The sequence below is a fragment of the Equus asinus genome, chromosome X, assembly GCF_041296235.1.
Source record: "Equus asinus isolate D_3611 breed Donkey chromosome X, EquAss-T2T_v2, whole genome shotgun sequence".
NCBI lineage: Eukaryota > Metazoa > Chordata > Mammalia > Perissodactyla > Equidae > Equus > Equus asinus.
The window spans coordinates 138,761,144-138,781,567 of NC_091820.1; the positions used below are offsets into that span (position 1 = coordinate 138,761,144).

A 20,424-nucleotide genomic window follows, 5' to 3' on the forward strand; every position below is an offset into this window, starting at 1 on the left:
TCTCAGCTCCCTCCTGCCTTCACTTTTCCCCACGGTCACTGTGAGGGACTGACTAGGGCTTCCAGGTCTGGGGCTGGGGACTCAGAGACACTCCTAGACCAGCCTAGGGGGTAGAGACCTCCCCCAACATCTGGGACAGCTCCAGCAGTGAGGGAGAGGTGCAGAGAGGTGCTCAGGGGCCCGGCTCCCCCAGAGCAGCACGCAACTCAGCCAGCCTGGTGTCAGACCTTGGTCTGGGTGCAGGGAGCCAGCAGGGGCCCAGCCTAGATCTTGCGGTGTTGGGAGGTAGTGCTGGGGGGAGGCAGCCAGACAGGGTGCTCAGTGCTATGACTGAGGGGGGGCAGACCATTAAGGAGCAAGGTGATAAAAACCCACAGCATCCCCAGGAGCCCCCTCACTGACCCCCACAGACATCTGAGCCAGGGGACGGGGTCAGAATGAGCCCCCGCCTGGGCCTGGCCTCCCTGACTGCTTCATATATTATCCTCTTTCCTGTGATGAGAGGGCCTAACTCGAGGCACATTCCTAGTGGGGGGTGGGGGGTGATGGAGAGATGTGGCCAGAAAAGCAGGTGGGCACTCAGAGGCCTTTCTTGAAGCAATTGAGAGAGGGCAGCAGCAGGGGAGCGACTCCCCACAGGTCCTGGGTGCCCCCAATCTCCCCAGCCTGTCCTCCCACCCGTGGGGGCTTCCCCCTCTCCTCCATCTCCACTGTGTGGGGGCTGGAGGGGCTCTTCCCTCTCGCCTCCCTTTGCCTGTCCAGCCAATGGGCGTGGGCATCCGGCTGTCTCCCGGTGAAAGGATTATATCATCTGTAATGTATATCCAGACACGCGCACTGCTTCTTGGGAGGACAATGCAAGGAGAGGGAGCCCGAGCAGCTGGCTGGAGGGGGGTTATAACCAGGTTATTGAACCTGAACCTGAGCCCTCCCGGAATGGGGGTGTTAATGGTTTCCGAAGTCCCGGCCCTCGGAAATCAATCACTGCGCAGGCTGGCTCTCCTTCCCAGCACGCCCCTCCCTTGTCTGCTCTCGCTCTCTCCTGTCCCTGCCTGGCCATACAGATCTGGAAGATGCCACAGGGGCATTTTGTTTAAAATGTCTGGACGGGGTCCCTTTGGGAACTGTTGCTGGCAGGTGGGGTGCTCCCGAACAGGGTCTAGAATGTGCTCCTGAAGGCATGGCAACCGGTAGCGAGATGGGTTTGGAAGATGCTGGGCTAGATGCCTCGGATGGGGGCAGAGCAGAGTGAAGCCTGGTACCTGATGGTGGAGGGATGGCGGCCTGGGGGCGGTTGTCACGGGAGCAAATGTCTTCAGTGCAGATACTGCTCTCAGGAGGACCCAATGGCTGCCCAGAAATAAAACCTCGGCTGTGGGTGTGCCCAGGTGCCGGGGCCCCCCAGCTGGCAGCAGGATCTCCATGCAGGGGCCAGAGGGGGTGGGTCTCTCCTCAAAGTTTCACTCACCTGGAAAGTGGCCCAGAATGGGGCATGAAAAAGGTGTGCGTTAACAGGTATGGCCGCCTCCAGCCAGAGGGCCACCATGGCAGAGAGTGTCAGAGCTGAGTCAGTGGTTGGTGGCACTGCCAGGCTGAAGACCGCTCTATCCCAAGCAAGGCCCAGCTCTCTGCCCCTCCACCTTGCACAGGGCTGGCAGTTCCTGGGGCATTTTCCTGAGTGCCTTGAGTTCTGCAGTGAAAGGGAGCAGGACCACAGAAGAGAGAGGGTGAGGGCTGAGATTTCTCTTAGGAGCAGATGGGGCCTGAGCACGTGGGCTTGGCTGCTTCGGAGACAGAGGCCCCGCTGTGCCTTCAGAACAACCTTGATTCCGAAACAGTCGGCCTTGCACTCAAGTCCTCTTCAAGAAGGTTCTCCACTTTATTCCTCCACAGGGTACAGGCCAGGCCTTGCTAGCCAAGACAAGTCCGTGGGGCAGAGGAAGGAGGCCTGGCCATCGGGTCAGCTTTCTTCTCCTCCTGGGCTGGGTGGGCCTTGCTGCCTGGAGAGCAGAGGTGCTGTGGGAGGGCTGGGATGAGAGCTTGCAGGGGTGGGGGCAGCATCATTCAATCCAAATGTTCCTCCTCCAGCGGTTCAGGCCTGAGTCACTAAAGCACAGGATGGCAGGGGGTGGGGAGAATTGGTTACCCAACCTGTCCAGAATCTCCTCTGTGAGTCAGCTCACCAAGCCTTTGCCTGGGCCCAACTGAGTGCCTAGACCACAGGCCCAGCCGCCATATGTCTTCCCCAAATGGGAGGACCACCAAGGGGTGAAAGCCAGCCCCATCTTTTTTAGTCTCCACGTATTTTCAGTTTTGACTGATAAAATGGTCCTGTTGCTGCGTGGCACAGCTTCTAGCATATGTTGATTTCTCAGCAAAGGCCCCCTAACTTCAGGACAACTGGCAGTGTGGACTGCTACAGAAGTGCTGGCTCCAGCGGGGGGGACCCTGCACACAGTTTCGTTTGCTTGCCCGTGTGGTGTCATTTTGGCAGTTCAGCTCCACATTGGCCCCTGGAGCCCTGATGCTGAAGGAGAGGTGAAAGGACACCCAGCCCTGGAGCACCTTGGGCCTGCCTGGCAGATGCACCTGCCAGTGGGTGCAGCCCAGAAAGGCCCAGGGGCCCAAGCAGGGGGAAGGTTCTAAGGGCGGGCGTCTGCTCAGGCTGGAAAGAGGCAAAGGACAGAGCGGGCAGGGCCGCCTGGTGGCAGCAGGACCCTGCCCCAGCTCACACATCATGGATGGAAACTACAGCAAAGCTAGGAGGGCCCATGGAGATCAAGAGGTCCTGGCCTCTACTCCAGTGTACAGATGAGGAAACTGAGGCACCAGAGACAAAGCTGTCCCTCTCCTCTCTTTTTCCAGGGGTGATGACTCAGGGGAATTCAGGGCTGCCGCAGACGCGAGCCAGACGGCCAGGCCTCCCTTGGCCGCCCATCATCCATGAACAGCTGGCATCCGGCTCTGCCTGCCTCCCTCTGTGTGTAGTCCTGGCCTGGCCTCACCGCATTCTGATCTCCCTGGGCCAAACATAGGGGAAGCCCCAGACCGAAGCCAGCCCTTGACGGCCCAGCCTCACACTAGTTCTCAACATCCCTCTGCCCCATTCCAGGGGTGAGCCTCCTGCGTGCTCCTCCCTGCCTCCCCCTCCCCACAGCAGTGAGCAGGCCAGAAACCCACTGGGTCTTGTCCACGCTCAGCTAAGGCTTCTGAACACAGCCAGCCTGAGCCCAGTCAGGCTCTGCCACCACATTATTGCCTGACCACCAAGAAACTACTGCCTCGGTTTCCCCAGCTATAGTATGGGAACGTCTCCTCGGACTCTCAGACTGGTGTAAGGACAAAACGAGGTGCTTGGTGGGGACGCTCGTGGCCTTTGGTGCAGAGGAAAGCAAAGTGGGCCTGCCGAGAACACCCCTCCCAGCCCCTCCCCCACCGCCCTGGCTCCACCTCTTCCAGGCACTGAGGCTCTGATGCCAGAATCAGACAGAGGAGAGTGGGAGAACACAGCGCAGGGGGACCTGGGGCTTGGGGGCACTTGCTGCGCTCTCAGCTGGGCCTTACGCCCTCTCCCCTATGGCAGCAGGAGGTGGCCCTGGGGGCCAAGGTGTGCTTGGTCCTCAATGGGACCCTTTGCTTCTCTCGCTGGAAGCAGGCTCTTTGGTGCAACCCTCTCCCAGTCCAGGTCCGGCCTAGGTCAGGCCCCCACCCCCTCCTGCGCCCCAAACTCGGGGGGCCCGCACGCGGCAGGCACGGCGGCGGGCGGAGCGGCAGAGGCTCGCAGGTGGGAGGAAGGCAGGCGGGGACGCGGGAGGTGGAGGGAGACGCCGGGCAGGCTGCCGCCCCTCCCCACTGCCTGCCTGCGAGCCGCCGGCGACATTGCCCCTCCTGGGCAGGGGGCGGAGAAGACGGCGACGGGAGGGGAGGAGGCGGCGGCGGAGGCGGGATTTGGAGTTTCCCTCCGCAGCGGCGGCGGCGGCCCCCTCGGCTCCAGGCGAGGCCGCCGCCCGAGGCTCCGGTGGCGCTCCGTGGCAGCAGCGGTGGAGCTTCCCGCCGCCCGGGCTTCGGAAACTTCCCGGCCGCGACGCGCGGAGCTGGCACAGGAAGCCGAGCGGACCGGAGGTGAGCGGAGGTGAGGGGAGCACGCGGCGCCCAGGCACCCACCCCACCCCCACCCCCACCCCCACCCCCACCCCCACCCGGCGTGGCAGCCCCCCGACGTGCACTCCTCCGCCCTGTACCCCCAAAGTCTTGCCAACGCGCGCCCCATGGGGCCGACGCACGCGCCCCAGCGAGACCCACGCACGCGCCCGGGCGAGGCCCACTCGGTCCTCCCGCCGCACGCCCCCCCGCATCCCACCCGTGCACCTCCAGTGTCCTGCGCCACGCACACCCCCTGCCACTTACGCGCGCGCACAAACCGTGCACCGTGGACCCGGGTCCCTGCAGTGCACCTAATCCACCACCCACCACTGTCCCCAACTCAGGCAGGCACCCATCCCAGACCCTGCCACGCCTCAGTACACACTCATGCACAGGCACACACTCCCAACACATCCCTGTGATATCTGCACTAACAGAGCTCCCTCACCGTGCCCCCACCATCTCCAACTCCCCATATGCTCATTACAGACACCCCACCCACGTTCCCAGCCTGGAGACAGCAATCCACCCACCCCAGAGCAAAGCCCCAACACTAACCCACACCACAGCGGCCGACACTCCCCACTCGCCATAGCTAGGCCCACTCCCCAGGCATACACCCTAGCATGCGCTCTCATACACCCCAACATGTCGGCACACCTGCTGGATTCACACTTTCAGCACCCTGCCCCGCCCCCATAGCCCTCAACGCCCCTCAGCACAGCCCTGACTCCCTTCCACCACCACCTGCAACACCTGGCCCGTGGGGTCTAGAGGCTACAGCATTTGGGGACCGTCAGGCACCTCTGGCTCACCTTGGGCAGCCACTCACTCTCCTGAGGCCCCCCAGGTGCCTCCCTAAACAGACCTTGAGTCTCTCCAGTGACTGGCTTGGCCTCTTCCCTAAGAGATGAAGAAGGCACTTGGGGCTCAAGGCACCCACCCTACTTAGATGGCAGGGCGCGGAAGGGCGGCAGGGAGGAGGAAGGAAGAGGCAGGCATTGAAATGGAGGCGGCCCAGCTGGGATCAAACGGCTGCCAATTGCCCAGCCCGCACATAGTAGGTCGTGGATTCCATGAGGATAGGAGTCCGGGTGGGTGCAGTGTGTGCGCCTGTCTGCGAGTGTGGTGGGAGAGGACTGTGTGTGCACGTGTGCTTGTGTGTGTCTGAGAGGGGAGCCTGTGGCCCGCTGAGAGAAAAAGCAGGAGCAGCACCCTCCTGGGTTCCCTCATGCAACAATTGGTTTCATTCATTCTTGCCTTTGTTAACGAGCATTTCTTCCGGGAGCACCGAGGTGCATGCCTGGCCCTGCACTGGGGGCTGGGGCCAGCTTAGGGCCGGGCACACACCGGCTCCTGCCTTGGAGGAACTCCCAGTCCCGCGAGGAGACCGACCAGGAAAAGCAGAAAGCCATCCCCAGTGGAAAGTGGATTTGGTGGAAAAGACACTGGGTTTGGCAGGAACGCTGTCGCTGGGAGTTGTGCTCCTGGCCATGTGACCGGCTGTGACAGCCACAGCCGAAATCTTGCCACTCAGCCCGGTGGGAACCGTGCATTTCGGGGCGGAGGGAGGGAGGGGGAGGTGGGGCGCCACTCTCTGGAGGCTCCAGGGACCAGAGGGCGCACGCGGCACGCTCCGGGCCTACTGGCAGCAGCGTCCTCCCGGCCTACAAGGGGCATTGGCCCGGCCGGGCGGAGGCTGGGAGTGCCCAGAGAGGGCTGGGGCAGCGGGCGCAGCGCCCACCCTGCGGCCATCGGGTGGCCTGGCTCTGCCTGCCCCGGCGCGCGGCACCGCCTCCCCCTGCCCAGCCTGCCTGGGGAGCTGCGTTGAGGGGTGCTGGCACCCAGAGCGGGCGCTGCATGGGGCATGAGTGCGGGCCACCCGGCGAGGGTCGAGGGAGGGGGCACTTGGCTGCGCTCAGCCCTGCAGTGCGGAGGTGGCAACAGGTTCCAGTTTGTCCTGCTGCTGGCGCAGCAGGCACTGCTGCCGCCCGGCACATTAAGCACTCGCTTTCAAGACTGAAATTCCCCCTCCTGAAAGCTTTCTCCCGTGGGAGAGGCTTGCCAACAGGGGTCTGAAGCAAGGTGCAGGAGAGCCACTCTTCAGGCATTGGGAGATGCAGGTGACGGCACAGTCCCATCCTGGGGGGTTTCTTGAAGCCTAGCTTCCTCTCCCTTCACCAGTGCAGAAGTCGCCTCCCTCCCCATCCTCATCTTCCCAGCCTGACTCCCATCACCTCCTCCAGGGAGCCCTCTCCAGAAAACATGCCTCCATACCTCAGGAGCTCTTACCTCCCTCGGGGTTGGTGACCCTTCTTCTCTCCAACCACACTGAGCCCCATGACAGTCCAGGTAGGGGCATGTGTCTCTCCACCTCCCCGTCGGGCATTGCCACCCCCACTGCCCACAAGGCAGCCAGGCTGGCACATTGCAGAGCCCCTTGGTGCCTTCAACCCCTGCCCACCCTAGCGTCCCTCCTCCAGCTGCGACTGGCCTGGGGGGAGCCCCCAGGCTTGGGACTCATGGCCAGGTGGCAGCCCACCTCTGCCTCTGGGAGCTAGGATGGGAGGGAAAGGCGATGACAGAAGACAGTCCCTGCCCTGGAGCAGCGAGACAGGGGGAAGCCGGCCCTGCTCGGCCCGGCCTCCCAATTTGCAGCTCTCGGGCATTGCAGCCTCACGGAACTGAGGTCTGGAGCACAGAGGAGGAAGACTACAGGCTGGCTCAGGAGACAGAAGGCCTCCCCAGAGGAGGGTGCCTAGGGAGGACCTGAAGAAGGCGCAGAATCTGGACAGGCTACAGACGCGGGAGGCCTGGGCTGGGGGGCAGGGGGACACAGCCCAGCTGCCTGAGGCCCCTGAACGCAGGCAGTAGGACTCATTTCAGAGGCTAGGACATGGTGGGCTGTGGCCAGAGATGAGTCCCAGGCAGCCCGCTGGGGCAGGGAGGGAGGGAGGGGGCCTGGTTGTCTGTAACCTGCCCTCTCCCCAGCATTACCTCCCAAGTTTGTGTTTGTGAGAGGAGTCTTCAGCAGCCACACTGGACTTAACTATCTTCACCATTGGCCTTTCAGTGGCTTTGCGTCCTTCTCTCCTTAGGCACATGTCTTGTGGTGCCAGAGGGTGTGGATTTCTTCCTAGCTCTGGATGCATATTATCAAATTCATTTCCAGAAGGGCCATACCAATAGAATCCTCCAGCCACCAGCAATAGAGCCTCAGGCCAATTTCACAGCATCCTTGCCAGCACTGGGTGTTCTTGTTTTGAGAGCATTTTACTAATGTAATGGGGGGAAGTGCTCCCTTGTTTTCAGTTGTTGTTGCCTTGTTTTTTAAATTTGCTTTCCTTCCAAGCCTGAAGTTGAACCTTCCCCCAAATGGCTTGTCCCTGGTGTATTTCCTCCTCCATGCAGTTGTCTCTGGTTCTTTGCTCATTTATCTATCGGAGTCTTAACCTCTTTTTTTTTTTTTAAGATTTTATTTTTCCTTTTACTCCCCAAATCCCCCCGGTACATAGTTGTATATTTTTAGTTGTGGGTCCTTCTAGCTGTGGCATGTGGGACGCCACCTCAGTATGGTTTGATGAGTGATGCTGTGTCTGTGCCCAGGATCTGAACCGGTGAAACCCTGGGCCGCCTAAGCAGAGCACGCGAACTTAACCACTTGGCCACGGGACCTGCCCCTTAACCTTTTGATTAATTTGTATGAACTTTGTCTTATCTGTTGCACATTCTCCTTCAACTCTGCTATTTGCTTTAGAGGGGTTCTAAGCAGAGAAGGGACACAGAGCTAGACTTTTCCAGAACTCCCCCACTTCGTTTCATTGTCTCAGCACTTATCACAGCTGTATTACCTTGTTCGCTCTCCCTGTCTATTACTGACCTGTCCTACTGCCTGGGAGCACCATGCAAGCAGGGACCTCGTGTGTCCTACCTGCTCATCATCTGGTGTCCGTGGAAGGTATGGAGGCCACCGGCCTTTGCTGACTGCTGCTCGGTGCAGGGCAGGGTCGAGGCGGGGGGAGGGCTTTGGAAGCTGTGATGGTGACCTCCTCATCAAGAACTGGAGAATGCAAGCCCTTGGCCAGCGCAGGAGGCAGAGGAGAGAGTAAAGATGAGAGAGAGATTTAAGTAGAAAAGACTCGACTCTTGACTAGGGAGGAGGCAGAGGGAGAGGGCGGGGGGCGACTCCCAGGATCAGAACCGTGATAAGAGCAGAGCTCTCCAGTTTAGGGCTGGGAGCGTAGAGCTCCTGGGGGCCTTTGGCCTGTGTGAAAGAAGCCCCTGGGGGTGCCCAGAAGCTGCCTTCTGCCTGCCTAGCCCTCCAGCCAGCCTTGGGTAGAGTTCCGGGGCAGAGGGCAGCAGCAGCTTTCTGATCCCGCTTCCTCCTCCCCTCCGTGATTTCAGTGGCATCCCAAGGTGGTGACCATGAGGAGCCATTATATAGATGGGACTGCTGAAGTCCAGTCAGGGGGCATGACGGTCCAGGGTCAAGGAATGAGTAGGGCAGGAGGCAACCTCCAGGGCAGGCGCACTGGGCTCTTGTCCTCACCCCTCCCCCTGCCTCCAGGGACCCGACTGGCGCCGGCCAGGGGAGCTGAGGCCGGTCCCCTGCTGGGCCCCTGACCTGCCCTTGGCCTCTGCCCCAGCTCTGTCCCGCTTCGGTGGAAGCCCCAGCTCAGCGCGCCCGCCACTTGCCGGGCCCACCCTACTGCTTTCGCTGGCACCCGTTGGCTCGCCGGCCCCCCTGAGCCCGCCCCCGCCGCCCCCGCCGCCCCGCCGCCCCGCCCCTCCAAACGGCAGCTCCACGTCCAAAGGCAGCGGCTTCCAAGGTGGAAGCTGGGTCCCGCTGCCAGAAAGCTGCCGGCGCGCAGGCTGCACCGGACTGAGCTTCCACGTGCGCGCCTGCTCCGCTGCCCCGCCCTCTTCCCGATGGCCGGCCCCGGGGACACCCTGCCCGGGGACGGCGCCCTGCGTCCCGCGGTGGCCGTGGCCCGGATGTCCGCGCGCGGCCGCCCGCTGCTGGAACACGCTCCAGGTCTCTCTCCTTTTGTTTTCTCCTCCCGGGGGACCCCACGGCCAGGTCAGCTCCGAGAAGGCCAACCGAGGCCCACTATCTCTTTTCCCCGGCCCGCCTGGCCGTGGGGGAGATCTCGGCCTCGAGTCTCTCTCCCAGGCGCATGCCCCCGAAGTCAGAAGCTGGAACTTAGGGAGTGATTGCGGCCGGGCCGAGCGAGAGACGCAGAAAGGGGGTGTGAAGGGACGTGGCTGTGGCCTTGGGCCACCCTAGGAGGGCTGGGAAGGGACCCATGGCTCTCAAAGGAGCCATTGGACGCCCAGCCTTCCTCTTCTGGGGGTCCTCTCACACTTCCCTTCCTGGGACGTGGAGCAGCGCCGGGCGCCGGAGTGGCTGCCTCCGGCGTTTTTCGTGGGGCGCACGGGGCGCCTTGCTGCGTGTCCTCACTGTGGGAGGGGTGCCAGAAAAGAATCGGGCTGTGGACCTGCCGGACCCTGGGCGCCCGCCTTCAGGACACTGGGTTGGCTTCACGTCTTGGCCCCTGGGCCCGCGCCCCGTGGCGGCTGGGCGTGGAGGACGGCGGCTCACGCCGCCGCCTTCCCTCTCTCTGCAGCGCCAGCAGCCCCACGTGCCGGGAGCCGGGAGCCCATGGAGGGTCTGGGCCGCTCGTGCCTGTGGCTGCGCCGGGAGCTGTCGCCCCCGCGACCGCGGCTGCTGCTCCTGGACTGCCGCAGCCGCGAGCTGTACGAGTCGGCGCGCATCGGCGGGGCGCTGAGCGTGGCCCTGCCCGCGCTGCTGCTGCGCCGCCTGCGCCGGGGGAGCCTGTCAGTGCGCGCGCTCCTGCCTGGGCCGCCGCTGCAGCCGCCCCCGCCCGCCCCGGTGCTCTTGTACGACCAGGGCGGGGGCCGGCAGCGGCGCGGGGAGGCAGAAGCCGAAGAGTGGGAGGCTGAGTCCGTGCTGGGCACCCTGCTCCAGAAGCTTCGGGAGGAAGGCTATCTGGCCTACTACCTACAGGGTAGGTGCTGGTGGTGGCGCAGCGGGCACCGGCCCGGGGAGGACCCCGGTCTGGGAGGCAGGGCCCCACCTTCCGCAGGGATTCATAATTGATTTGACCTTGGGCAGGCCCCACTTCATTTTGTGTAAAGTGGAGGTGAGATCCTCTCCCCTGAGCATGACTTGGGGCAAGCCCTTCACCCTAGGGAGCCCCAGTTTCTGAGTCTAGAAAATGGGGAGAATCAGGCTGAGCTGACCTGGCTCCCAGGGATGCCCGGGAATGGAGTCCCAAGTGCAGGCTCCCAGCCTCCCAGGGTGGTATGGCCACCTCCCACAGCTATTCAGCCAGGGCAAAGGAGGCAGGGACCACAGGAGGACAAAGGGTGGGGGGAGAGAGAACCCGTGAAGGCTAGAGGAGGTGTGAGGAGGCAGAGACCTGTGCCCCCATAGTCACAGCAGGGCTGGGGAGGAGAGACAAGCTGGTACAGGCCGGTAACACACACATGCCACCTTCGGCGGTCCAGGGTAGGGACAGAGTTCCCATGAACCTACAGAGTCAGCTGCCCCACCTCCCCATCGAAGAGGATCATTGGGCTGTCATCCTTTGCTCCATTCTGAATCCACAGGAATATAGAAATATAGAAAGTGGATTTCCAGGCCCCCACCCCCAGCCCAGGGACATAGTAGTTACCCGTAGATGAGGGAGACCCTGGCTTCTTGGGACTTTGGAACCATCCCGGTGGAATGTCTCACTCTCTCCCAGGCTCCCTGCCTCTTGGGGTCCCACTTCATCCCTAAAGAGAGCACAAAGATGGCTGTGACTCTGCCCCTGTCCTCAGGGTGCTCCTGGTTGAGCTGAATCAGGAAACACCCAGGCAGAGAATTCCCATCTGAACCTTTCCTCTGCTTTAACTGATGGCCACTGTCCTCCCCAAGGCTGGCAGGACCTCTAGACTCTGTTGAGCCTTCGTGCCTGCCTCAGCTGGGTCCTGGGCGTGTCAGATCCTCTGTAGGTGGCTCTGCCTGGATCCAGCTCTTGCACCCCCAACAGCTGCAATGGGCACATGCTCTCCAGAGGAGTGGCCAGCAGTGCTGAGCGAGGAAGGCTGGGCTACCCATAGCGTACCATATGGGTCCCCAGTATAGATCAGGTTGCTGGCTTTCAAGTCCCCTTTGGGGACATCCACAAGCCCCTGATGGCACCGGGGTTGTCTAGGGTCAGTTCTGTATCCCGAGCCAGGGACACTTGGCTGCCTAGAAGGCCAGATCAGCAGGACCCCCTCCCTCTCCCTTTCCAGGTGGCTTCAGCAGATTCCAAGCCGAGTGCCCTCACCTGTGTGAGACCAGCCTCAGCTGTGGGGGCCCAAGCACAGCCCCGGTGCCCAGCCCAGTGGTGGGGTTGGGTGGCCTGTGCCTGGGCTCCGACTGCTCTGATGCAGAATCTGAGCCTGACCGTGACACTATGAGCTGTGGCCTGGATTCAGAGGGTGGCACGCCCCCCCCAGCGGGGCTGCTGCCCTCCTTCCCCGTCCAGATCCTGCCCAACCTCTACCTGGGCAGTGCCCGAGATTCGGCCAATGTGGAGAGCTTGGCCAAGCTGGGCATCCGATACATCCTCAATGTCACCCCCAACCTCCCTAACCTCTTCGAGAAGAATGGTGACTTTCACTACAAGCAGATCCCCATCTCAGACCACTGGAGCCAGAACTTGTCCCAGTTCTTTCCAGAGGCCATTGCGTTCATTGGTGAGTCCACCCTGCCCTCCTGCTCCTCCTTCTCACCTCACCCCCAAAGCCTGGCTCCTGGCCTCTCCCATATCTTCCCTCTCTCCCTCACAAGGGTTCCTCCCAGGCTTGGCTGCCATCCCCAGAGCCCAGAGCCGGGATGGCACTTCTGGGGTCAAGCAGTGCTGGGCCCACTCCCAGAGGCAGCCCGTGAAAGCTCCAGGACTCCTGAGGCTGGCCAGGGCTCCCAAGCTGAACCTAGCCAGAGCCACCTGCCTTGGAGGGCAGAGCGGGGGCTGCGAGGGCCCCTTCGGAAGGTCACTGGCCTGCACCTCACACTGGGCCCGCTCTGCCCCCTCCTAGATGAGGCCTTGTCCCAGAACTGCGGGGTGCTCGTTCACTGCCTGGCGGGCGTCAGCCGCTCTGTCACTGTCACCGTGGCCTACCTCATGCAGAAGCTCCACCTCTCACTCAACGATGCCTACGACCTGGTCAAGCGGAAGAAGTCTAACATCTCGCCCAACTTCAACTTCATGGGGCAGCTGCTGGACTTCGAGCGCAGCCTGCGGCTGGAGGAGAGGCGGGCACAGGAGCAGGGCAGTGGGGGGCAGGAGTCGGCCGCCTCCGACCCGCCCTCCTTCTTCACCACCCCCACCAGCGACGGTGTCTTTGAGCTGGACCCCACATAGGGCACCGCCCTGCCCCCCAGTGGGTGCTCTGGACCACCTATGTGCTGGGGGGGAGGCGGGAGCGGGCTCAGCTGTAAGCAGGGGGGATTGGGGGGAGCACAATACCTCATGCGGGGGCTGTGGGAAGAGGCAGGAGCGGGAGCCCCTCCAGGGTGGCTGCAGGGAGAGACCTGTCCTGCCCACTTGAAACATCCACAGGAATCCTATTAAACGTGCCTATGGGCCGGGCCCGGGGCCACCGGCCTGCCCTGCGCCACTTTCAGGCGGAACCATGCTCCAGAACCTGCCTCTTCTGCGACTGTTATTTTTTTCTTTGGGGGGAATGGGGGTTCCCATTTCGAGGGACCATTCCAGGTGGCTGCCTGTGCCCCAGGCCCAGGCCCTGTGTGCTCAGCCAGCTGGGCCAGCCCTGAGCCTCCCTGTGGTTTCCTTGTCCAGGCAGGGCGTGTGTCTGCTCTGCCACCTCATTTGCCACAGGGACCTGCTCCCAGTCCCATCCCTGTCCCCAAATGGCTACTTATGGGGAGGGGTTTGCCACCAGCCGCACTGTCACCTCTCTGCTTCTCTGCTGAGGGCTCGGGCCTCGCGGGGCTGGGGTCCTCTCAGGATGCAGACTCAGAGGTGCAGTGGCCGCCCAGCATCCACGAGGACAGCTCCTCTCTGTGTGGCTCCTTGCTGGCAGCACCACAGGGGAGGGCGCCGACCTGGGAGCCGCTGGGCAGGTTCCCGGCCGCACATCTGGCGCCCTGACTGTTTATCCACTTGACATCTGAAAAGATGCTTTTCTTCCTCTTCCCCCAGATGTCTTTATGGGATCACTGGGGCTCTTTGTGACTGAGGGTGGTCAAACTGCCACCGGAGGAGATGGGGTCTCAGAGCAAGAGCTGAGGGTGGAGAAGGGGAAGGAGGCGGCCAGGATTTTGCTGCTGCGGGTCCCGCACAGCCGAGGTTGGCTTGGGGGGATGGGGAAGAGGCCAAGCTGCAGACACACATGGTCATTCATTGCAGTGCACACCCCTCGTGGGCAACTGGCGTGCATGCATGCGTGTGTGTGTGTGTCAGCGCTCGCACACGCATGCCAGTCTGCTTACACACCCAGGGCCAGCAGTCCCTGCAGTGGGGCCACCTCACCGTTGGGAATCCACCCCACAGTTGTTGTCTTTAATTGTTCCTGAATAAATGGTTTATGTAAGATACTGAATGGAGGGAAGCTGCTTCCCGAGCACCTTAGAGGGTTTGGGGGAAGAGGAGAAGGAGGCCACACCACCCCCATGTCATCATTTCCCATCTGGCGCCCACGCACCTGTTGGCCTAACCTCTGGCCGACTTTCCCTTCACTCCTGACCCATTGAGCCCCTACTTTGTGCCACACAGGGCTAGGGACCAGGACGCAGCAGTGAGCCAGAAGCCTGCTGCTCAGAGCCAACTTCTTGGAGGGGGAGGGAAGACACTAAACAACAGACCCCACAAAGCAGTAAACGATGCTGGGTATCCAGTGCGGTGGAGAGAGTAGGGGAGCAGGAACCCACACGTGACCACAGAGTTTGGCAGCTGAGCCCTGAAACTCAGTGCGGAGTCAGACCCAAGCCTCAATATGGGGTGATGGGAGCCACAGAAGGACCTGAGCTGGGGGGGACATGGACAGACTTGCGCGTCCAAGTATGTGTCCCTCTGGCTGACGCAGTGTGGAATTTGGACCACAAAGGTCCAGGTTGGAGGCAGGGAGAGCCTGCAGAGGCCACTGGGCCACCTAAAGTGACAGATGGGTCTTGCTCCTCCCTGGCCTCCCAGCCTCAGCTCTGGGCGCCTCCAGGGCCTTCTGCACACCACAGCTGAAGTGATTTGCTTTTTCTTTCTTTTTTTTTTTTTGCTGAGGAAGATTGGCCCTGAGCTAACATCTGTGCCAGTCTTCCTCTATTTTATATGTGGGACACGGCCACAGCATGGCTTGATGAGTAAGCAGTATGTAGGTCCGCGCCCAGGATCCCAACCTGCGAAACCCAGGCCACCAAAGTGGAGCGTGCCAACTTAACCACTATCCCACGAGGCAGGCCCTTGAAGTGGCTTTCTGAAGTCATGATTACCAACCATAGAGACACAGTAGGAAGTGGAAGGGAAGCTGGAGGGTGAGTGGGGACAAGTGCAGTATGAGAATACAGTGGGGACTTTGTGAGCAATGTGGACTGTGTGTCCAGAGAAACCTTCACGGTCCAGAACCCCTGAAACGTAGGATGAAATCTAAACACACATTTGAATGAATGGCTGAGCTGGTGGGAAAATAAGAGAAAGCCTCTGAGATCAGAAACGACGAGGATCCTCGAGTCCAGAGGAGTGAGCCAGCTCCAGGGCTACTCCTGTCCCAGGGGCATCTCCACTCAGGAGCCAGGAGCCTTGGGCTGCCCCTCCTCTTTGAACACCCTCCTCCCATGGCTTTCCTGATGCCACCCTCGGGAGCTGGGAGACAACACTTGAGCAACCCCATAATGCCAGGACTTTTGAAGGGCAATGCTCTCGGTAGGTATAGTCAGGAGAACACGGGCCCCCCCCCAAAGATGGCCACATCCCAATCCTGGGACCCTGTGAATATGGTACCTTACATGGCAAAAGGGACTTTGCAGATGTGATGAAGTCAAGGATCTTGAGATGGGGAGATTGTACTGCTTATCAGGGTGGGCCCAGAATGCCATCACATGCACCTTTATAAGGGAAAGAGGGAGGCAGGGGAGTGAGAGAAGGAGATGTGACGATGGAAACAGGGGTCAGAGCCAGAGAGAGATTGGAAGATGCTACACTGCTGGCCTTGTAGATGGACGAAGGGGCTGCAAGCCAAGGAATGCAGGTGGTCTCTAGAAGTAGGAAAAGGCAAGAAAATAGATTCTTCTCTCAAACTTTCTCAAGGAATACAGCCCTGCCGACACCTCAATTTTAGCTTAGTGAAATCTATTTTGGATTTCTGACCTCCATAACTGTAAGATAATAAATTTGTGTGGTTTTAAGCCACTAAGCTTGTGGTAATTTGATACAGCAGTAACAGAAAACTAACATTTTGTGACCTAGAAAAAAACATCCCGCAGAAAGAGGTGAGGATGTTTGCTTATCTTGACCTTTAGTCTGGGCTGAAGTGGAAAAAAAGAAAAATGCTGCCCCTGAGAATTTACAGCCACAAGCTGAAATTTTACTTTATGGTGGTCTAGGCACAGAGGAGTAGATGCTCCAGCGTTTCTCTCTTGGACGGACTTAGGGACAGCAATCTAGTTGGGGGTACAGCTCCGTTTTTGCCTTGAAGCTGCATCTGATTAGCTTGCACACAGAATTTACTTAGATTGTGATAGCCCAATAAAAATAGCAAAGTTTTAAAAATACATTTTTTAAAAGTTCCAAATGAAGTGGTCCAGAGGGTGTCTTGTCCATGAGTGCATGGCAGAAGCAAGCACAAATCCTCCATGCAGGGATTCCCTTTAAATACAGGCCTCAAAGAATTCCTACAGAAAAATTTTAAATATATAATGAAAAAAATCACAAAACGTACAAGAAAACAAGCCACCATACATGAGAGAAACATACAAGCATATAAATTTAAGTATCAACCCTGCAAAGATAGTAGATTTTGAAATTATGTGACACAAATAGAAAATAAGTATGATTAATATGTTTAAAGAAATAAAAGGAAGTATCAAAAATATAGCAAAAGAATAAGAGACTATACAATGACAAGGTACTCTTGAAAGATGACCAAATAAAACTTCTAAAAATTAAAAATATAATAATTGCAATTAGAACTTCATGATATGAGTTAAATAGTATATTAAACAAAGCTGGAGAAAGAATTAGTGAACTGGAAGATGGACTCAAAGAAATTATCCAGAATGCAGCACACAGTGACAAAGAGAGAGATTGAGGTCACATAAATATTTAGTTGGATTTCTAGAAGAAAAAAATTAAAGATAATAGGGAATGTGCAATATTAAAAAAGACAATGGCTGAGAATTTTCCAAAATTGATGAAAGACACTGTGGAAGAGAATGCTAAGTATTCCCCAGTGTCCATTCTCCCCTTCCTACTTTTAGAAATGAAATTCCCTTGGGGCCAGCCCTGTGGCTGACTAGTCAAGTTCACGCGCTCCACTTTGGCAGCCCAGGGTTTCGCCAGTTCAGATCCTGGGCACAGACACGGCACCACTCATCAAGCCATGCTGAGGCGGCATCCCACATGCCACAACTAGAAGGACCCACAACTGAAAATATACAACTATGCACTGGGGGGCTTTGGGGAGAAAAAAGAAAAATAAAATTTTTTAAAAAAAATAAGTAAATAAATAAAATAAAATAAAATAGAAATGAAATCCCCAAAGTTTAATAGGACATATGGCTTTCGAGTTAGAAATTTATTTCCCATCCTCCCTTGCAGCTAATTGTGGCCATGTTCTTACATGCCATCTATTTTTTCCATTACAGCCCTCAGCATATTAATCATAGTATTTTAAATTGCTGGTCTGATATTTACAACATCCCTACCATAATTGAGTCTGGTTCTGAGGCTTGCTCTGCCTCTTTCAAATGTGTTTTTTGCCCTTTAGTATGCCTTGTCATTTTTTGTTGAAAGCCAGGCATGATGTACTGGGTAAAAGGAACTGCAGTAAGTAGGCCTTTAGTAATGCGGTGGTGAGGTGTGGGGAGAGGAGAATCCTTCTATAGTCCTATGATTAGGTCTCAGTCTTACAGTGAGCCTGTGCCTCTTGGCTATGACCTTTACAAATACTTCTTATTCCCCCCCCCCCCCCCGCCCCACCTAAGGTGGGATAAGATGGCTAGAGTGGGCTAGAGTTGGGTATTTCCCTTCCCCCAGGTCTGCTGGACTCTGATAAAACCCTACTGGCCAGGCTCTAGTATAATAGTTTGTCTTGAGGGTGGGCCTTGTTAAGAACAGGATGCTTTGGTGTATTTCAAAATGTCTGCCTTCCCCCTCCCACTGCCAGAAGCATGAGGAAATTTTTCTGGAATCTTCACTGTGAAAACCTGGTAGGGCTCCTGGAGGTAAAATTCACAAAAGTGTGGGAACCTCCTTAAGACTGGGCCCCCCTGGAATTTTTAGCTCTCTGACTTGTTCACACTGCACTTCCAGCAATTCATCAATTACAGTTCAGGTTTTACTACCCAGCACTGTTCCTGCTCAGGGGTTTCTACTATGGTAAGTTGTGATTCTTTGTATCTGCCCGTCTGTCTCTCTAGTTTTTGGAGCAATGGTTTGCCCTGTGACCCTAATTCTCTGAAGGATCTAAGAAGAGCTGTTGATTTTTCAGTTTGTCCAGCTTTTTACTTGTTGTTAGCATGGAGTGATGACTTCCAAGCTCCTTACGTGCTGAACCAGAAACTGGAACTCTCCTGGGTCTGATTTGATTGGCTGATTTTTATTATTATGGATTACATTTTTATGCTGCTTCTACCTCAGTCAGAAAGTCTTGGTGGTAGAGTTCACCTAACTTATGTCCCCTCTTTCAGGCACCACAGGGTCTTTTCTGACTATTGTCCACCATCTGAAAATGGTTCATATCTTTTGCCAAGTTTTCCAATTGTGTATGTTGGGAGGGTAATTTTGGACCCTGTTACTCCCTCATGGCCATATCAGTATTGTATAACTTTGAGCTTTGTTAAGATAAAATATGCGTGCTAAATTTTCTAAAGTAACTACTAAAAGAATATAAATAGAGTGTACTGCTTCCAAACTAGTAGTGGAAAAATATCAAATAATGAGGGAAAATCTCAATCCAAAAGAAGTCAAAAGAGGAATAAAGAAACAGAAACATTGGAATAAACAGAAAGTATGAAATAAGATTTTAGAAATTAATCCAAACATCAGTAAGCAAAACAAGTACACTAAATTCTCCAGTTAAAGACAGGATTTTTAAAAATCCAGCTATATGCTGTTTGTAAGAGATACATCTAAATGATACCACCAAAAAAAAAGGGGGGGGGGCCGGCCCAGTGGCACAGCAGTTAAGTGCGCATGTTCCGCTTCTCAGCGGCCCAGGGTTTGCTGGTTCGGATTCCAGGTGCAGACATGGCACCATTTGTCACGCCATGCTGTGGTAGGTGTCCCACGTATAAAAGTAGAGGAAGATGGGCACAGATGTTAGCTCAGGGCCAGGCTTCCTAGGCAAAAAGAGGAGGATTGGCAGCAGATGTTAGCTCAGGGCTAATCTTCCTCAAAAAATAAAAAAAAAGATTGAAAGGGCAGGACTTCCAGCTATGGCCAAGTGAGGATACTGACAAATAATCTCCCTAAAAAAGTAGTTATAAAGCTGGACTAAATTGATAAAAACAACCCTTTATGATCTGGAAATCAACCAAAGGTATATATTAAACTGAGAAGCTGAAATTTGGGAATCTGTGGCATTCTTGCCTATGGCTGCTCTCATCCCTCCCAGCTTAGTTTGGAATGGGGGTTCTTCTAGGGTAAGGCAGCTCATGAAGATCAGCAGCTTCTCTGCCTAGGTTTGAAGAGGCTGACTCAATTTGGAGTAGTGGGCAATATCCACACCCAGGGGCATTGTCAGTAGAAGCAACTTCTCAGAGGCAGACCAGCAGGGGAGAGCCAACAACTCAGCTCTACCAGACTGAAGTGAATGTGGTTGGGGCAAGCATGTTCTTGCCTAACTGGAGAATGGAGGGGTCCCAAGCTATTCCTGTTCTCCTGGACAACCTTGAGGCTACATACATGTATATAGGAGACTCAAAAGGGTCCAGTGGAAAGAAAACCCAGGGCAGACCTGAGAATAGCCTGAAGATTGAAAGAACTCCCCTACCCACACACAGATCCATCAGCAGAGTACACAATCGTTACTGTTTCAAGATGTTTGAGCACAGTTTCTGTCTAATCATTGGCTGGTCACTAAGCTAGGCAGATACAGGGGCAGCCCCTAGGAAACCAGGCTTAATATTTAAAACTAGAATATTTTTTTTAAAAAACTAAGCAAGACACTAGTGACTGCACACTGCAGGGGGACAGACTTCACACATTTAGTCCAGAAAAGTTGCACAACAAAGAAACAAACAAGTTACAAAACACACACATATACACAGAGAAAAAACAACAACCTCTAGGGGGAAAGGGAATATCAGAATCCAGAGTTACTGGAAAATATTATCTAAAATGTTCAATTTTCAACAAAAAATTAGAAGACATGCAAAGAAACATCAAAGTGTATTCCACATTCAGGAAAACAATCAGTCAATAGAAACTGTCTCTGAGTGTTCCCAGATGTTGGAATTAGCAGATGAAGACTTCAAAGCAGTTATTATAGATATGTTCAAAATACTCAAGAAAACCATGTTTAAAGAGTTAAAGGAAAGTATGACAACAATTAATCAACAAATAAAGATTCTCAATAAGGATACAGAAATTATGAAAAATAACTAAATGGAAATCATGGAGTTGAAGAGTACAATAACCAAAATAAAAATTTTTCTAGAGTTATTCAAGAGCAGGTTCAAGATATCAGAAGAAAACATTAATGAACTTGAAAATAGATCAATATAAGTTATCCAATCTGAAGAACAGAGAGAAAAATGATTGAGCCTCAGAGGCCTGTAAAACAACAACAAGCATACAAAAATATGTGTAATGGGAGGCTTTGAAGAAGAGGAGAGAAAGAAAGGGGCAGAATAAATATTTTAAGAAATGATGGCAGTAACATCCAAAATTTTATGAGAAGCATTAATCAGATCCAAGAAGTTCAATGAACCCCAATTAAGGTAAAACACAAAAAGAGCTAATCGTAGACATTTCACAGTCAAACTGTTGAAAGCCAAAGATAGACAATTTTGAAAGCAATAGGAGAAAAATGACCCATGTAGAAAGGGAC

At 56.0% G+C, this 20,424-nt stretch overlaps 1 protein-coding gene across 3 annotated transcripts; it reads left to right on the forward strand.

Moving 5' to 3' along the window:
• The first annotated feature begins 3,504 nt into the window (after positions 1-3,504).
• DUSP9 (dual specificity phosphatase 9) lies at positions 3,505-12,843 on the forward strand. Of its 3 annotated transcripts, none has more exons than XM_044764147.2 (4): positions 3,505-4,122; positions 9,771-10,172; positions 11,449-11,895; positions 12,238-12,843. In XM_044764147.2, exons 1-4 carry the CDS (start codon positions 3,624-3,626, stop codon positions 12,561-12,563), a joined length of 1,674 nt encoding a protein of 557 aa, XP_044620082.2. In that variant the 5' UTR covers positions 3,505-3,623; the 3' UTR covers positions 12,564-12,843. The 3 variants fall into 3 exon arrangements, with proteins under 3 accessions (XP_044620082.2, XP_044620083.1, XP_044620081.1); XM_044764148.2 differs by having other exon boundaries at positions 3,950-4,132; XM_044764146.2 differs by lacking the exon at positions 3,505-4,122 and adding an exon at positions 8,956-9,178.
• Positions 12,844-20,424: the final 7,581 nt, after the last annotated feature.

Coding starts and splice junctions, on each gene's coding strand:
- DUSP9 (XM_044764147.2), top strand. CDS start 3,624: ATGGGACCCTTTGCTTCTCTCGCTGGAAGCAGGCTCTTTGGTGCAACC. Junction 10,173..11,448: donor TCTGGCCTACTACCTACAGG/GTAGGTGCTGGT, acceptor CTCCCTTTCCAG/GTGGCTTCAGCAGATTCCAA. Junction 11,896..12,237: donor AGAGGCCATTGCGTTCATTG/GTGAGTCCACCC, acceptor GCCCCCTCCTAG/ATGAGGCCTTGTCCCAGAAC.